The 15358-nt window shown below is 39.3% G+C and overlaps 1 protein-coding gene across 1 annotated transcript in view; it reads left to right on the top strand.

Moving 5' to 3' along the window:
• Positions 1–11254, top strand: part of LOC124167607 (peroxidase-like) — a 41686-nt gene extending 30432 nt beyond the window's left edge. Inside the window, exons 10-12 of the mRNA XM_046545587.1 lie at positions 2409–2619; positions 3470–3572; positions 10978–11254. Coding sequence (XP_046401543.1) covers positions 2409–2619; positions 3470–3572; positions 10978–11080 — 417 coding nt within the window. The 3' untranslated portion in view covers positions 11081–11254. The remainder of the gene's footprint in view (positions 1–2408; positions 2620–3469; positions 3573–10977) is intronic.
• The last annotated feature ends 4104 nt before the right edge of the window (positions 11255–15358 follow it).

The raw sequence follows: 15358 nt of genomic DNA, 5'->3' as shown, positions 1-15358 counted from the left end.
TGTATCCGCCGTCCTGGGTGACCAGCTGTCCCCACTGCATGAGCAAGAGTGTGTAGATCGGATCTTTCCTGCTTTTGTCCTGTCCCCCCCCCCCCCGGGGAAATTTTTGGACTATGCTGGACAAGTTGAATGATTTCTTCCAAGATGATCCCGTTCATGGCGGATGAATTGTTCTCTGGGGAAATTTTGCACATTAGTGCATTGCGTGTGCCTCATAAAACTTATCACCGCGGCTATTTCCGGTATATTAAAATTACTCGGAAACATAGTTACAATATATGTACCAAATACGAAATTTTTCGCGAAAAATTCCTTTCGGCTCGGCAGGATTCGAACCCAAATCTCCAAAAGTTCGATCAGGCACGTAACAATACTTGAATCACCAAGCGACTTCTGTCTTCAAAGACGAAATTTGAATGTATTTTTTGGACTAGATGTTGACATACCACAATTATAAATAGTATAAATAAATAATATAAATTATATCAATTAATATCTTCCAAATAGCTGATTGAAATAAGTAATTTAATGCGAAATTACTCGCACGGATGCAAATTTGTATAAACTGCTTATGCATTTTCATGGAAAATGTTTTTGTTATATATATCGCATATATCTCTCATATACAATATAGTTGGTAACCCCACGAATGCGTATCAATAAATGTGGAAAAAAATGTTTAGAAGTGACAGAAGTTCTGAAGAAAGACAGTAAAGAAGTGCGTGGTATCCTCACCCACCTTGGAACCTATCTTTCCCCCTGCCCCACCCTGCTCCTATTCCGAAACCACATTAAACGACCCTTTATCACAACCCTTAATATCCCACTTCTCGACACTATGTCACACTCTCTTTCTAATTATACGCAATTACATTACATGTATTTTGATTTTGAATGTACTTAAAAAATACAAACTACTCTTTAGATGTATTTTCGTTACAAAATGCAAAATACTCCCAGAAAATATAATTCCGATACAAATTACAAACGTATCGAAAATACGTATTTCAAATACTAGTATTTTCGATACTGCCCATATCTGTTGATACCCAAACCCCATCCTTCACCTTACCCCCTTCGAGCACCAAGATCTATATACGGAAGATCTCTTAAGACTCATGTTACACTTGACAATGTTGTTTGTAATAACTAAACGCGTAGAGTCAAAATAAAACTCAGTGGAAAATTTTCAATGTCCAATTTTACCAATATTCTGTAATTCCATTTGAATGCGCGGTGGGCGACAACATATTCTGAGGATAAGTTGAGGATCCTCTTTTGTAATACTCGTGGACGGATTGAAGGAAAGAGTGGCGGAAATAATGGCCGCGTGATTCAAAAAAGTCATGTCCCGAGCGGTAGGTGCGAGATTAATGAATTGCGGAATTTTAAAGATAAATGGTTCAAAATGGTGAGTTTTACGGCTTCCTGATGGATATTTTATTCATCCTTAGACTATTCTATCAGTGATATCAATCCAATTAAGTAAAATGGGTTAAATTTAAAAATTTCACTGAGCTCTGGTTGGGGGAGGTGTTTATCCCTTAAACCCCCCCTCGCTGCGCCACTGGTAAATACTAACTATGTACATGGATTTTTGGCATATTATTACTCATGCATGAGACACTTACGACCCTAACCATTCGTTTTTATTTAAGTTACTAGTGGTTTTATTTACATGGTAGCATGTTCGTCCCCCAAAAACCCCCCCTCACTGCGCCACTGGGTGACAACACATTTAGAGGACGCCTTGAAGATCCTCTTTAGTAAATTTTGTGGATTCCGACTTTACGCGGCAACTTACCGCTGTCCCGTGGCACCGATGAATTACCTGCGTGGGTAGTAATCCTTTTTAAGATGACTGCTAATTTTCGGGTTCTCCAGCCGCGTCTGTCGTTTATGGTTGACAACAGTTTCGAAAGCCATCCAGCTTTCGTCTTCAGGTCGAAGGTGAGAAGTTTTCATTTTTTGCCGTCTTATATAGCACTCGCCGATGTCCCCCTGTGCGCTGATTGGTCAGCACTCTCTTCCACACGTTGCTGATTGGGTAGCCGTTGTCCCTGTTAATATTTTGTGTTTTGTGAATTTCAATTGCTTCCATGATTTGGCTTGGGTAGTAGCGACTCTCTTTTGCCACTATCTTCGCTTTTGAGAAATCAATTTTATGGCCCACCTCACTCCAAACATGCTCTGCAATGGCTGACAAGTGCAGTTGTTTTTTATTAGTGGCTCTCACATGCTCCTTCATCCTTGTAGCCATTCCTCGGCATGTTTCACCTACGTATGATATGGCACTGTGTACACGTCTTCGCATAGTGCCTGCGGGATACGATCTTTTGGTCCAGGTACAATGTTTGGTCCAGGTACAACCTAGGCACGAATTTCAGTAATCCTTTTTTCTCTCGCAGAACATCCGCCTGTTGAAGAAGTTGTACCGCTCTCCGAACGACGTGGATCTGTACGTCGGAGGCACTCTCGAGGAACACTGCGTGGACGGAGACGAGTCGGCCCTCGTCGGTCCAACACTGGGGTGCATCATCGCAGAGCAGTTCTTCCGATGGAGGCGCGGCGATCGCTACTTCTTCGACAGACCCGACGGACCCGCTCCATTCACTGACGGTATGTGTCAAATGCCACACACGATCCATTCACACATCTAAAGGAACTATTCAAGGTCTACGGATCCATTACATTACGGGGACCCTAGAAACGTAAATGATAATTTCCGTGGCGTGATAAGGAATACAGGGTGTCCCATTTATCTTGACCACCCGAAATAACTTTTTGTCCAGATGCAAATTCAAAAATGTGTCAAGCAAATGTCCATTAGCCGTCAGGGGGACATTAATCAGCATCATTGCCTTCCTTGTTGCTTTGTTATTTACAAAGATATGAACAGAAGGAGTTATAGGAGAGGAAATGAATTGCCGAATAAAAAATATAGGGTGCCATTTAAAAAAGACATACCGCTGTTCATATCTTTGTAAAAAACAAAGCTACAAGGAAGGCAATCATGCTGATTAATGTCCCCCTGACGGCTAATGAACATTTACTTGACACATTTTTGAATTTGCATCTGGACAAAAAGTTATTTCGGGTGGTCAAGATAAATGGGACACCCTTTATGCTTTGGAGGGAAAGGGGGGGGGGTTTAGGGGGCGACCCCCCCACCCAAGCAAGGTCCAGGAAAATTATTGAAAATATGGTATGATTAAAAACAACATGCAACAACTGTACGAAATATTCCCTTTAGTTTTAACATTAAAGGTATTCATATGAAATCATATAATTGAGAATCCGTAATAAAGAAAAAAAACTAGCATAATGATAACAGCATAAAAAATCTTGTCAATTTTTTGAGCGTCTGAGGGTAGGGGGGGAGGGCAACGTGTCCCCGAGCCCCTCCCCTAGACCCTCCTATGCTTTTAATGCAACATCAATAACTTAAAATCTATCTTTTATATTGCAGACCAATATAACGCCCTCACCAAGGTCACTTTGGCTGGAATCCTTTGCGATAACCTGGATGAAAAATTCATGCAACCTGACCCATTCACAAGAGTCAGCAAACAGTAAGTAACTGGAAACTGAAGAATAAAATCTTCTTGAGAGTGGGATTTGTAATTATAAATCTTCTATACATAAAAAAGAGGATGCCTGTTTGTCTGTCCGCTATTCGTTTCCAAAGGGTCCTTTGAGTCGTTTCTCATCACCGTTCACTTAACACTTCATCGCTTGTTCGTAAATTTTTGGCCAAAGACGATAATGAAACGGTTCCACAGCTTCCATATACGCCATTTCTGGAATATGTACAATGAAGCGAATACACACTCGTACTTTGAATATGAATGCACCAAAATTATCTTTTTAATAATGTATTCATCACTAAACCACATACAGTACAATATAACTCCGTATACTGAATTAGCGGTCTTTGATTCATTATAAAAGTAACCCCAGTACAGGTATTGGCGCTGAGGGTTACCTACTTATATGCATTACACTATGGTATGGTATGATATTAAGACTTATTACCACCGACAACCTAATTTAACTCTTATTCATCCCGCTATCCTCTAGTAATAAGCTGAAAAAATGCAAGGACATCCCCAGCCTGGACCTGAAGCCTTGGAAAACGTACACACTACCTCAGGCATGCTCGCCACCTCCGTCCATTTTGTGATCACATTGCTTACACACTCCTGTAACCGTTGGCATTGCGAACCAAGCAAATTAACAGTTGGAAAGATACTACACAGAGACACATGCCAATGATAATACGGAAAGGCATCTTTGGTCCTCCATCAATGGATGTTGATATATATTGAACTCAATAAAATTTTTCGAAAATTAATTTATTATAATTTTTATCTATTTATCTCCTGCTTTCTATATTTCAGATTTTTGCCGAAAGAAATTAAATAGATAAAGTTTAATGAAATAAATAATAATGGTGTAGGACAAGGTTAACAAATAAACAAGACAAACAACATTACAGACTTTCCGTTCTCGCACTCGCGTTCTGGCGTTCTTTACGGTAAATAGTGATGCTATGTCAAACTACATAAACAAATGTCTTTACATAAAAATTAACGGTTCATAATAAAATTAATCTCCATAATGTGAAGGAAGTTTTCGCGTGCTAAATTTGTGAATAAATAATGGCAGATGAACTTTTTAATGACTGTGTCAATGGATTTTTTTGTGAATAAACTTAAAAAGCGATGCCAAACCACGCAACCAATACTGACGGTCGTCAGTAAACCGAAAACGCTATAATTTCATTATTTTATGTTTTTTTAATTCACCGTAAATCAAGTGGAAAACGCAAATCGATTGAAAGAATACAAAAGTGTATTTTTATTTTCAATGGTATATGTTCGAACTATAAATGACCATTTCCACTAATTTAAAAATGCAAAAAAGGTCAACAGACATAAATAACGAACTTTACATGTATTTTTAATGGAAATGATTCATATAAGTGATTGAACGTCTGGGGGCTCGCCAAACATGAAGCGAGGACAAGAATATTGACAGGACATGGGTTCGAGAAATACCGTGGTGGACGGGAACAAGAACAATGAAGGCTTACAGAGGGATATGGAAAAATACAGCGCGTGATTGCGTGCGACAACTGGGACGTAGGTACACCTGGTCTCACCTTAATCTTATAATTTTGTCTATTTCTTATGTGTGAGTGGGTCTCTGTCGTAAGCGAGAGCCTCACAAACCTGAGTGAGTGAGTGCGTGTGTCTTACGCGGACATTTGTTCCTTTGAGCAAATCCGCGAGGTGCGTGAGTGAGCTGCGCGTTTGTTTAATCTCTTAGTTTTTTTATCTTGTTTTCCTTTATTACTCCCCTTGTTCGCATTATAACTTCTCAACCCTCTCTGCCCACCAAACAGTACGGCCCTGGGGAATTAATTTTCTTTCAACAGAAATGATTCATGATTCATAGACCAATCCAGGGTCTCATGGGCACTGCGAAATAATTTTATCACCTTTTAAGGCTCCCACACACCTGAGCGGCCGCGGTACACGGGCAATTATCAATGTAGAGTTCAATGCGTTCACACAAACCAGAGCGGCCTAGCGGGCGCGGCCGCGGCCTGCGCAGCGGCTGTCGAGTTTGGCCGCAGGCCGCGTTTGCTCACGCCTACAAAGTTTCAATTTTCCAATGGATTGCCTTGACGAAATAGGTCTACGAAAACACGAAACGGTCTAAATATGTGTCTGTTAACGTTAGCATGACTTTGCCTTTGCTTCTGAGTATTTTTGTAATCATCAGAAGACAATTACCTGAGGAAAATTTTAAGTACATTTCGACCCATTCTAGCGCTAAAAATTGGTTGTCCAGGTACGTTCTCCGATGGTGATTCATGATTGAAATAATTCAATTTGCGGTTTATAAAAGATCAAAGAACGCATGCATTACTTGCCAATTGAAGTCTTTTTTGTCTTTTGAAAATCGCTCGCGAGCCTCAGCCATTTCAATATTTTAGTTACATGAAATTAACAATGTGTGCGAAGCAAATGCTCAAATATGCTGGAAGACGCTTCTATAGAAAAAATATAGGACTGAAACATCAGAGACCAATTAGCCGTAAACTTACAACGCTTTCGTATTGACCATTGGAACCATGAAGTACCAACGTATTTATTTACAATGTAGGTAACTTTATTTACGAAAACATTCATAAACCAGAAGAGGTTTATATTGAGGCTAATGTTTAAAAATAATGAGCCATAAAATGTATCCATACCTCAGTTTCCTCTTATTAAAACTTAAGTCTGCAAATATAAGCGCATTAGGTCTAGGAAGTTACTGCAAATCGTAAATGCATTGTTCATTAAACGATTAACCATTTAAATGAATATGTCTTTAAAGTTAAATATTCTGGTATTTATTTACAGTAATTCATTTAGGAACCCATTCCCCAGTTCCACTAATCAAACAAAATGATGAAATTTTGAAAGATATTTTTGACAAAAGTAAATGTTAGCCTAATACTTTAACCTGGTAAAAGTTTGCTTTTTAATACGCTCAAAATATTGGTATTTTAATTATATCTGTATTGGCATGTACGAACAATCTATCAGAAGAAAATAATGCTTTCAAAAGTCATAATTTTGTGCAAGATTTCAATAGCATTATTTTATTTAGCGTAGCTAACGAGTAAAGTACATAAATAGACTGATATTTTAATTATTCGACTATTTTTCGATAGCATATTTACCCAACTCTGTTAGTGCAACTGCTAGACGCTCTGTTGGTCCTATAGGTCTTCGGTACTTAGTGAAGTCCTTCGTGATATCGTGCCTCACATCATGCAGAAGGTGGTCAAAGCATTCTAAATCCATTCGAAAATATAAATAAAATCCTTCATCATGCTCCCTTAGCTTCTTGTAGAGGGAGTGAAATTCTCCTTCCTCCTCTAGAGAAAGATTAATTTCATGAATCCATATCCGACGCTTCTTTCTATAATAGATATCGCAATTTTGTAAACTGCTCGTTGAAGTATGACCTAAGCTGGTAAGAATCAAAAAGCAATTGCCTGTGCCTTCGCTCTTCGTCCATGAACGTGGCTAGTAGTATTGCTTCCTCTTCAATATCAGAACTATTATTCACCTCCATTGTACAAGTGACTTGTTAGATAAAGATCTACCTCGAGAATGGTCGGAGTTCGTCGGTTTGTCGCTCTCGGTTTAAGTGCAACATTTCCGTAGGCGTGGCCGCTTAGGTGTGTGCACAGCGGTGCCCGCGCAGCGGGCGTATCTGCCGCGCGGCCTAGTCCGCCACCGCGGCCGCTTAGATGTGTGGGAGCCTTTAAACCTTTCCAGCATGTACAAAAATATTTTTTAAACCAACATTAGCCAAATCGGTACAGTTGATCTTTAGTTTTCGTGAGACTAACAAACAGCAGTTAATTTTCACATAAAGAAATAAGTAGACGATTTATATAACTTTTTCTGCAACTCTTTCTTTTTTTCTGGAGTGCTTGTCAGTCAATACATTTTTCTTTAGAATAATGCCAGCATTTCTTTTCGTTTTAAAAGTAATAACATGAAATTATTGCCAAAACATGGGGATAGCCTTGATAAAGGGAATAAATTCGCTAAATAAATTTTTAAATAAAGGGAATAAAAGGCTAGAATAATTTTGGGTGAAAAATTGACTGCCTTTGGCGTGACTTCATGGAACCAGTTCATCATGTAAATGGTCATACTAACACTGATTTTCCACAAAAGGAGACAATTTAAGCGACCAAAGTTTCAATCCATCGTCATAAAATTTCTGGGCACATAGTATTTATTATATACTATTACAAAGCAACCAGACGAACAAATTAGGGTAGGGGTGGAATGGAAATAAACGGGAAGGTTGGGTGAGCTAATCTGGTAGCTTTCTGATGATATACATGAAATACTGTGATTTTAGATGATTTCAAAGCACTGCACGAAAAAAGTGACTAGGTACGCACTCACGCACACGTTTGAAAAGTTGAATTCACCCAGGATAAAGATTGCCATGAAAAAGTATTTGAAATAGCCAGGATTCGAACCAGGATCTACCAATTTCCGGTCAGGCGTGCTAGCAAATTACACCACCAAGCAATTTCTGTGGACTTGTGACGCCAACACCTTGTTCCGTAAAACCCACGCCGGAGTTCCCACTAACAATAAGAAAATGATTAGGGGGTGTGACTAAATATCACGTATTACCAGAAATGGAGAGATTCGGGTTTGAATCCCGGCTAAGTCGAATATTTTTTCATTACGAACTTCTTATTTTGAAGAGGATTTGCCTGAGAATGAGCTTAGACTTCAAAACCCGGCTCGCTTAAAAATAGCCTTTTATCAGGCATGATCAAAAAAATAAAGGGAAAGAAATTTTTAAATATCTCGCGATTTTGGAGGGTCAGACGGTCAAATATTTGTTATAAAGTTGGCATAGATGCCCTTAAAGTGAGAGAAATTTTTCAGTTCTATTGATTATTATTTACCTTATCTCTTGAAGCCACTAAGGCTACACTTGTTTGTACGAGCTCGGCAATTTTCGGACCAATTTTCATTGCTTGTTCGTAAACTATTGGCCAAAAACTATGCTGCAACGATTCCACAGCTTCCATATTCACCAGAAATGACCCCGTTTGACTTTTTACAATATTATGTCTTAGAATGACCGCACACATATATACTCGCACATTGTATATGAATGCACAAAACTGTATTTTTAATATTGTTTTCATCACTGTACCACATACTATACAATTTAGCCAAGTACACTGAATTACCTGAATTACTGAATGAATGAATTCATTATAAAAGTAATCCCAATACAGGTATTGGCCCTCTGGGGTACCTACCTATGTTACAATAATCTGGATACGTTGTAGATGATAATATTTTCAGATTGAAATAGAATAAAATAAAATATAATATTATCATTGTTCTAATTAAATTCCGATGGTAATTAATGGGAAAATAATTACCAACGATAACCTAATTTGACTCTTATTTACCCCTATATCCTGCAGTAATAAGCTGAAAAAATGTAAGGAAATCCCTAGCCTGGACCTGAAGCCTTGGAAAATGTACACACTACCTCAGGGATGCGCGACACCTGTTCCACAATAATGCTTTCACATCCTCGTAACCCTTGGCAACGCGGGCCAAACAAATAAACAATTGGAAAGATCCTACATAGTGACACATGCCAATGATAATACTGAAAAGCAGATTTGGGCTTCCATTAATCGATGTTAAAATGTACTGCACTTAATAAAACGCTTCGAAAATTATTTTACAATAATTTTTATCTACTTATCTCCAGCCTTCTAAATTTCGGATTATTGGCGTTTGCAAAAGAAATATAACGGTCTGGGATGAAATGATAGTAAAAAAACTGCAACTTGGAAGTAAAGAAATAAAAGAGAAAAAATTAATAATAAAAACATGCAAATGCTTAACACAGTTATTAGTTTTAAATTTCTGCTGTCACAAACACAACACTTCACACACATCAAAAACAAAAGCTCTCAATATTTATTGTACTGTAAACCGGCTGGCTAGGATGAACTTGTTTTACCGGAACAGCAATAACGCACTGCGGCTCGTCAATTAGTTAGTTAAGAAATCATAGTATCATCATCCATCAGATATCTATGAAGGAGTGTATGAAGTAACGTGTTCCTGTGGTTTATCATACATCGGGCAAACATCTAGATCCCTCAAATGCAGAATAAATGAACATCTGAAGGCAACCGAAAAGAAAAATTTTCGTCTTTCTGCGGTTGCAGAGCATGCATGGTCGGAACCTGGGCACGTCATACTTTTCAAGGAATCGAAAATCATCGCCAGGGAAAATAAATATTTCCCTAGGCTGATAAGGGAGGCGATTGAAATAGCGAGTCACCCTAAGAACTTCAATAGGGAAGACGGCTATCCTTTATCCTCATCTTTCAAACGGCTTTTCCAACAATGGAATTAAAAATCAACATCCGTCTGACTAGCTGTAAATAAATAAGGATCACAGATCTGCAAATCATTTGGACCCGAAGACGGGAGCTGGAACGCGCCCGAAACTGTCGTCCGCAAAACATGTATCAACGCGGTGTAAACCCGGAAAACCATCACCATCATAGTATCATGTCTTTTATTATTATACGATAGTAGACCCTGCACAAGTTGAAAGGTTATCCAAGCAATAAATTCTTCTGGTGTCTCATTAGAACTCTAGAAATCGTTCCAAAAATAACCATGCATTGCTGAAACTTGGTGCCGTTGATGAATTCAGGGGATAGAGAAAATCTTCCTAACAAAATTAAAGGACCATAGTCATAATTATTTGGCTCCAAACGTGATACCATATTTGGCTTTCAGGAGTTTATGTAGCAACAATTATACGTTAAATCAACGTTAAAAGAATGAAAGCTGGAAAGGTTTGAATATGCAGCTCATAAATGTCTGTTTCAAAGATTTGGAAGTGAGAAAAGCTTTGAAACCATTTCTGTTTGAAAAATTTATCCGTTACCGCTGTAGATCACAGTGGTGGTTACAACAATAACCACGTGGGTGGTCACTTCTGTTATCACTATGGTGTCAATCATCGCAAATGGGAAAACCAAATATTTTCAAGGGTTACCGAGTCGAAAATACATTTGGCAGGACTGTCTGACTGTGTTAACATAAAAATTAACGGCTAATACGAAGATTATCCTACAGAGAGTGAAGGAAGTTTTCGCGTACTTTTGTGACATGACTTCAAGGAACCCGTCAGAAACTGAATTTCCCGTCTTAAGTTTATAATTAAAATAAAGCCAATATGTACAGACATTGGTCCTAAGTGATCTCTGCCTATATAAATAAAATGTTATATTACAATTAGGCTGAGTAAATTCCATTTTTAATGAATATGAAGACTAATTACCTGTGAAAACCTAATTTAACTCCTATTCATCCCTCTATCATCTAGAAATGAGCTGAAAAAATGCAAGGACATCCCCAGCCTGGACCTGGAGCCTTGGAGAACGTACACCCTACCTCAGGCGTGCTCGCCACCTGTGGGACCCAACTAGTGATCATATTGCTTGCACACACCCGTAACCGCTGGCATAGCGGATTGAACAAATAAACAATTGGAAAAGTGTTTCACAGTAAAAAATGCCAATGATAATACGGTAAGGCAGATATGATCCTCCATCAATGGATGTTGATATATATCGCACTCAATAAAATTTTTCGAAAATTAATTTACAATGATTTTTTCTGCTTATCTCTAGCCTTCCAAGTATCAGATTTTTGGGGCTTGCAAAAGACATTTACCAATGGTATGGAATGGAATGATAGTATCCTCTCTTTTATTATTATGCGATAATAGACCCTGCACAAGTTGAAATCTTCTCAAGTGATATACAACTATTGTCTATTATCTATTATACAACTATTGTCAACACTATTGTTAGAATAGTGTCAAAGGAGTAGCATCGCACATGAGACGACCAAAGATTTTCCTGGGCTACCAAGCAGATAATACTGTAGGCCAGGCGCGCAGCTAGGAGTTAAAACTAGGGGGGTTTAAGGAGCAACTAATACTAGGAGGTATGGAATGCGGGAGGTGCGGGTGACCTACACCAGAAAATTTTTCAGATAAATTTATTTATTTATTTAACACCAAAAACATCACTAAGGCCTTTACATTGGGGTTTATAAACAAAATAAATTATTCAAATATTATTAAAAACAAGTACTAAAATATCTCATAAATAACAATCATTTTTAACATATGCAATGCTTATAAAGGTGGGTATCAAAAAGAAAGTATTTGCAACTGGCCATTGAAATCTGTGCGGGAGGTAAAGAGGTCAAGGGAAGAAGTATTTGAGATGGAATAAAAAAGAGAAGGTAAGGATTAAAATAGGGATCTATTGGATATTATTATTATTATTATTATTATAGTATTCTACCGATTAAGGTAGGTTTCCATGGAGTATTCGAGAAGTGATCTGGGAGCCTCCCTTTCCTTCCAGCACTGCCCTCTTTAATTCACTTTAAGGCCTACTCTCCTTCAATCTATCTAAAAATCCTATTCTTTTCCTTCCCCTCTCTCGTCTCCCCAACATTCTACCCTCCAACACCATTTTCTACATCCCCTCACCGCTGAGCACTAGCTCCATCCATACCTTCTGTCTCCTGCGTATCTCATCTAAAAGCTGCCTCTCCTCGCCAACCATATCCAGCACTTCGTCGTTCCTTTTCCTCTCCGTCCATTTCACCCTCTCCATTCTTCTCCATACCCACATCTCGAATGCCTCCAATCTTCTCTCGTCTTTTTTCCTCAGTATCCACGTTTCCGCACCGTAGAGAGCTACACTCCAAATCAAACTCTTCACTAACCTTTTCTTTAAACTCTTACATAACGATCCACTCATGAAGCTCCTTCCTGCTCATGAACGCCTCCTTCGCTAATGCTATTCTCTTCCTGATGTCCTTACTACTGTATCCGTTTTCCTCTAACGTACTGCCTAAATAGTTGAATTGCTCAACCTGCTCAAGTTTTTCACCACCTACCTTTATCTTGAGTCTAACATTCCTCGCTCGGGATGCTTTACAAAACCGCATAACCTTAGTTTTCTTGTGATTAATCCTCATCCCATACTCCTCGCAACGTACGTATAACGCATCCACTAGAGCCTGAAGCCCCCTCGTTGACTGGCTGATCAACGCCTGGTCATCTGCGAATCTCACTAATAGTGCAGCTCTAGGGGTCATAGGAACGCGCAAGCCTTTCCACCGCGACAAGGTTGTAGCCCGAGGGAAAGGCTATTGGATATTGAAAGTCGGAATTTGGTCCGGTGTAGAGTTTCAGTATTGCGGGTTTTGCGAGCTGGAATGCGGAGTGAAAAGAATTTCAGGAGATCAATGCATCTGAAGGACCCATTAATGATGCAGTGAAGAAATTTGATTTTGGATGTCAATCGGCGGTGGGTAAGGTGTAATAATCCAAGTGAGTGTAGTATTTCAGCACTTTAAGAGAGTCTGAAGTGAGGTATGCGATGTCATACTATTGCTAAGAAGAAATTAAGTGGGCGGTTGAGTAGTTTTAGTGTTGTGGTAGAAGCAGTTGACCAAATGGGAGAGCAATTATATCTAGGATGGGTTGCACACATTCAATGAAGACGGATTTTAAAGCACTCGGTTTGGATATCTCGTTCAGACGGTATAGGACCCCAAACACTACCATATCTTTGTTAACAATGGTTGTTCTATGATCGTAGGTCACTTTACTACTATCATACTATATGATACTACGGAGAATGCACTTACATCGTGGACATAACGAAGGGAAACGGACTCTTTTATAAAAACAAATCTTTTCGACAAAGTGATTCGAGTTTCACCGGGAAATACGATTTAATTAGGGGTGTCAACCAAAATTTATGTGCACCATTATGCCCTCTATGAAATTCATAAGTTTTCAATGTTTTTTCTCGCAATTACAAATATTTCAATGAAAAATATTATATAAAAGCAAATCGCATTGCACGCAATCCCGCGCCGCGGAAATTTTTGAAAACCGATTAAAATGCGACCGAATTGGCAATAGAAAATCAGCCTTCACAGGGATGAAATTGGGCCTCCTCTATGCAGTCCCCTTGATAACCAACACATCGGTCAAAGTCAGCGGGATATGAGCCGGACTACGGGAAAAACGACGTATCGGCTTGAAACGGTTTTCAATTTAAAGGTAAGATCTAAAATAGAACATAAGCATAGAGAAATAAACATCATACAAAATGCAAGCCAACAGAGAAAATCGGGGCAAGTACGCAGTAAATTCACACGAAATACTCATTAAAGCTAACATAAATCGAAACATAATGATAAATTGGCGAGTAATTTCTCCCTCTGAGTGCATATATCTTCAAGCGGAAACGAAATATTTGCGGTGCGTAGTTAATGACAACAAAAGTAGTATGGGAGCAGAAGTGGCGCCACAAACTTTGTACTAAAACTTTTGAAAGTGACTGCTTACAATGAATGCATTTTCAAGTTCAGTTAGCTGCTAACCGGAACATATAGTTCTATATAATGTGATTACGTAGGTTCCCGCTGTGTCGAGGTTCCAAAATCTCCATTCTTGCATGTCCACAGCCAAAGACATAATCCAGCATGACCTTCATGAAGGTGTGTACAATGTGCCTTGCTCTTGTGGTGAGACTTGTCGTTCACTGAAGGTACGAATACAAGAACACCGAAGGACCACGAAGAATAGGCAATTCCAGCTGTCGGTCATATAGGAGCATGCCTGGACCCAGTGACATGACATTAAATTTGACGAAGCCAGGGTAATAGTAAAAGAAGGCAGATATTATAAGACTCATCCGAGAAGCAATTGAAATAGCCCGGACGGACACTTATAATAGGGACGATGGCTACCACTTGGATGCCAATTGGAGGAGACTAATCAAACGGACCAATGATAGAGCAGCAGCCACAACTGGTGGGACTGAGCTCGTATATAATGAGGACAAAAATCGTGGACCGGCATTTTCGACCTGAAGACGCTGGCCGCAGTGCCAGCGAATAAGCTGTCATCAAGGAACAACCGACGCGGTAGCACCGAAATAATCGAGATATAGTCCTATATATTTAGTCTCCTTGTATTAAAATAAGGTCATACACGGTTGGATCAAAAATCAGTACGATCTAATACCTGGAGCGCGAACGGATATTTGGAAAGGGATCGGATCACTTTGGCGTGATAATGTGGAACCTTTCGACAAACCTTTTCTTTCCAGTCACCTTCAAACAAGCAGAGAGAGAGAACCTCGATTTCCGTGAATCTATGCTAAGAAATACGGTAGCAATTTAAGATGGAAAAAATCTGAATCAGCGCCTCGCCATCAAACTATTCGTTAAACTCGTGAAAACCGCGACATAGACCCTATCAATGGTTTAGGATGCCTACGGAGATGCTCCTTCCAGACACATAATTTTCAAACTTAGTTGGCGGCAAACCGGAACATGCAATGAATTAATTCCTACATAATCGTCACTTCGGATTCAAGAAAGGTCATAAAATTTGTGACATATTGACTCTTATAGCATGTTGCACAATTCGAGTTATACTTGTGGAATACTTCTTGTGTTGCATTTGCATGATATGAATACAGTCTGCTCGTGATGGGAGCGTGAGAACAATTGGAAAGGGTGCAAGGTCTCGTTCTCCCTCCTCCCCACTCCTCCCTCGTCACCATAGCAACGGAGGGGTAGTCCTTCCCCTACCCCTACCCGCTAGGAGCGCCGCGCAGCGGCAAGAGACGGAAGCGGCAGGGGAATAGGTAAGTGCAAAA

Source organism: Ischnura elegans, chromosome 11, assembly GCF_921293095.1.
Source record: "Ischnura elegans chromosome 11, ioIscEleg1.1, whole genome shotgun sequence".
In the NCBI taxonomy this organism is placed as follows: domain Eukaryota; kingdom Metazoa; phylum Arthropoda; class Insecta; order Odonata; family Coenagrionidae; genus Ischnura; species Ischnura elegans.
Note: the sequence above shows the minus strand (reverse complement) of the source record. Positions and strands in the feature narration are given on the sequence as shown.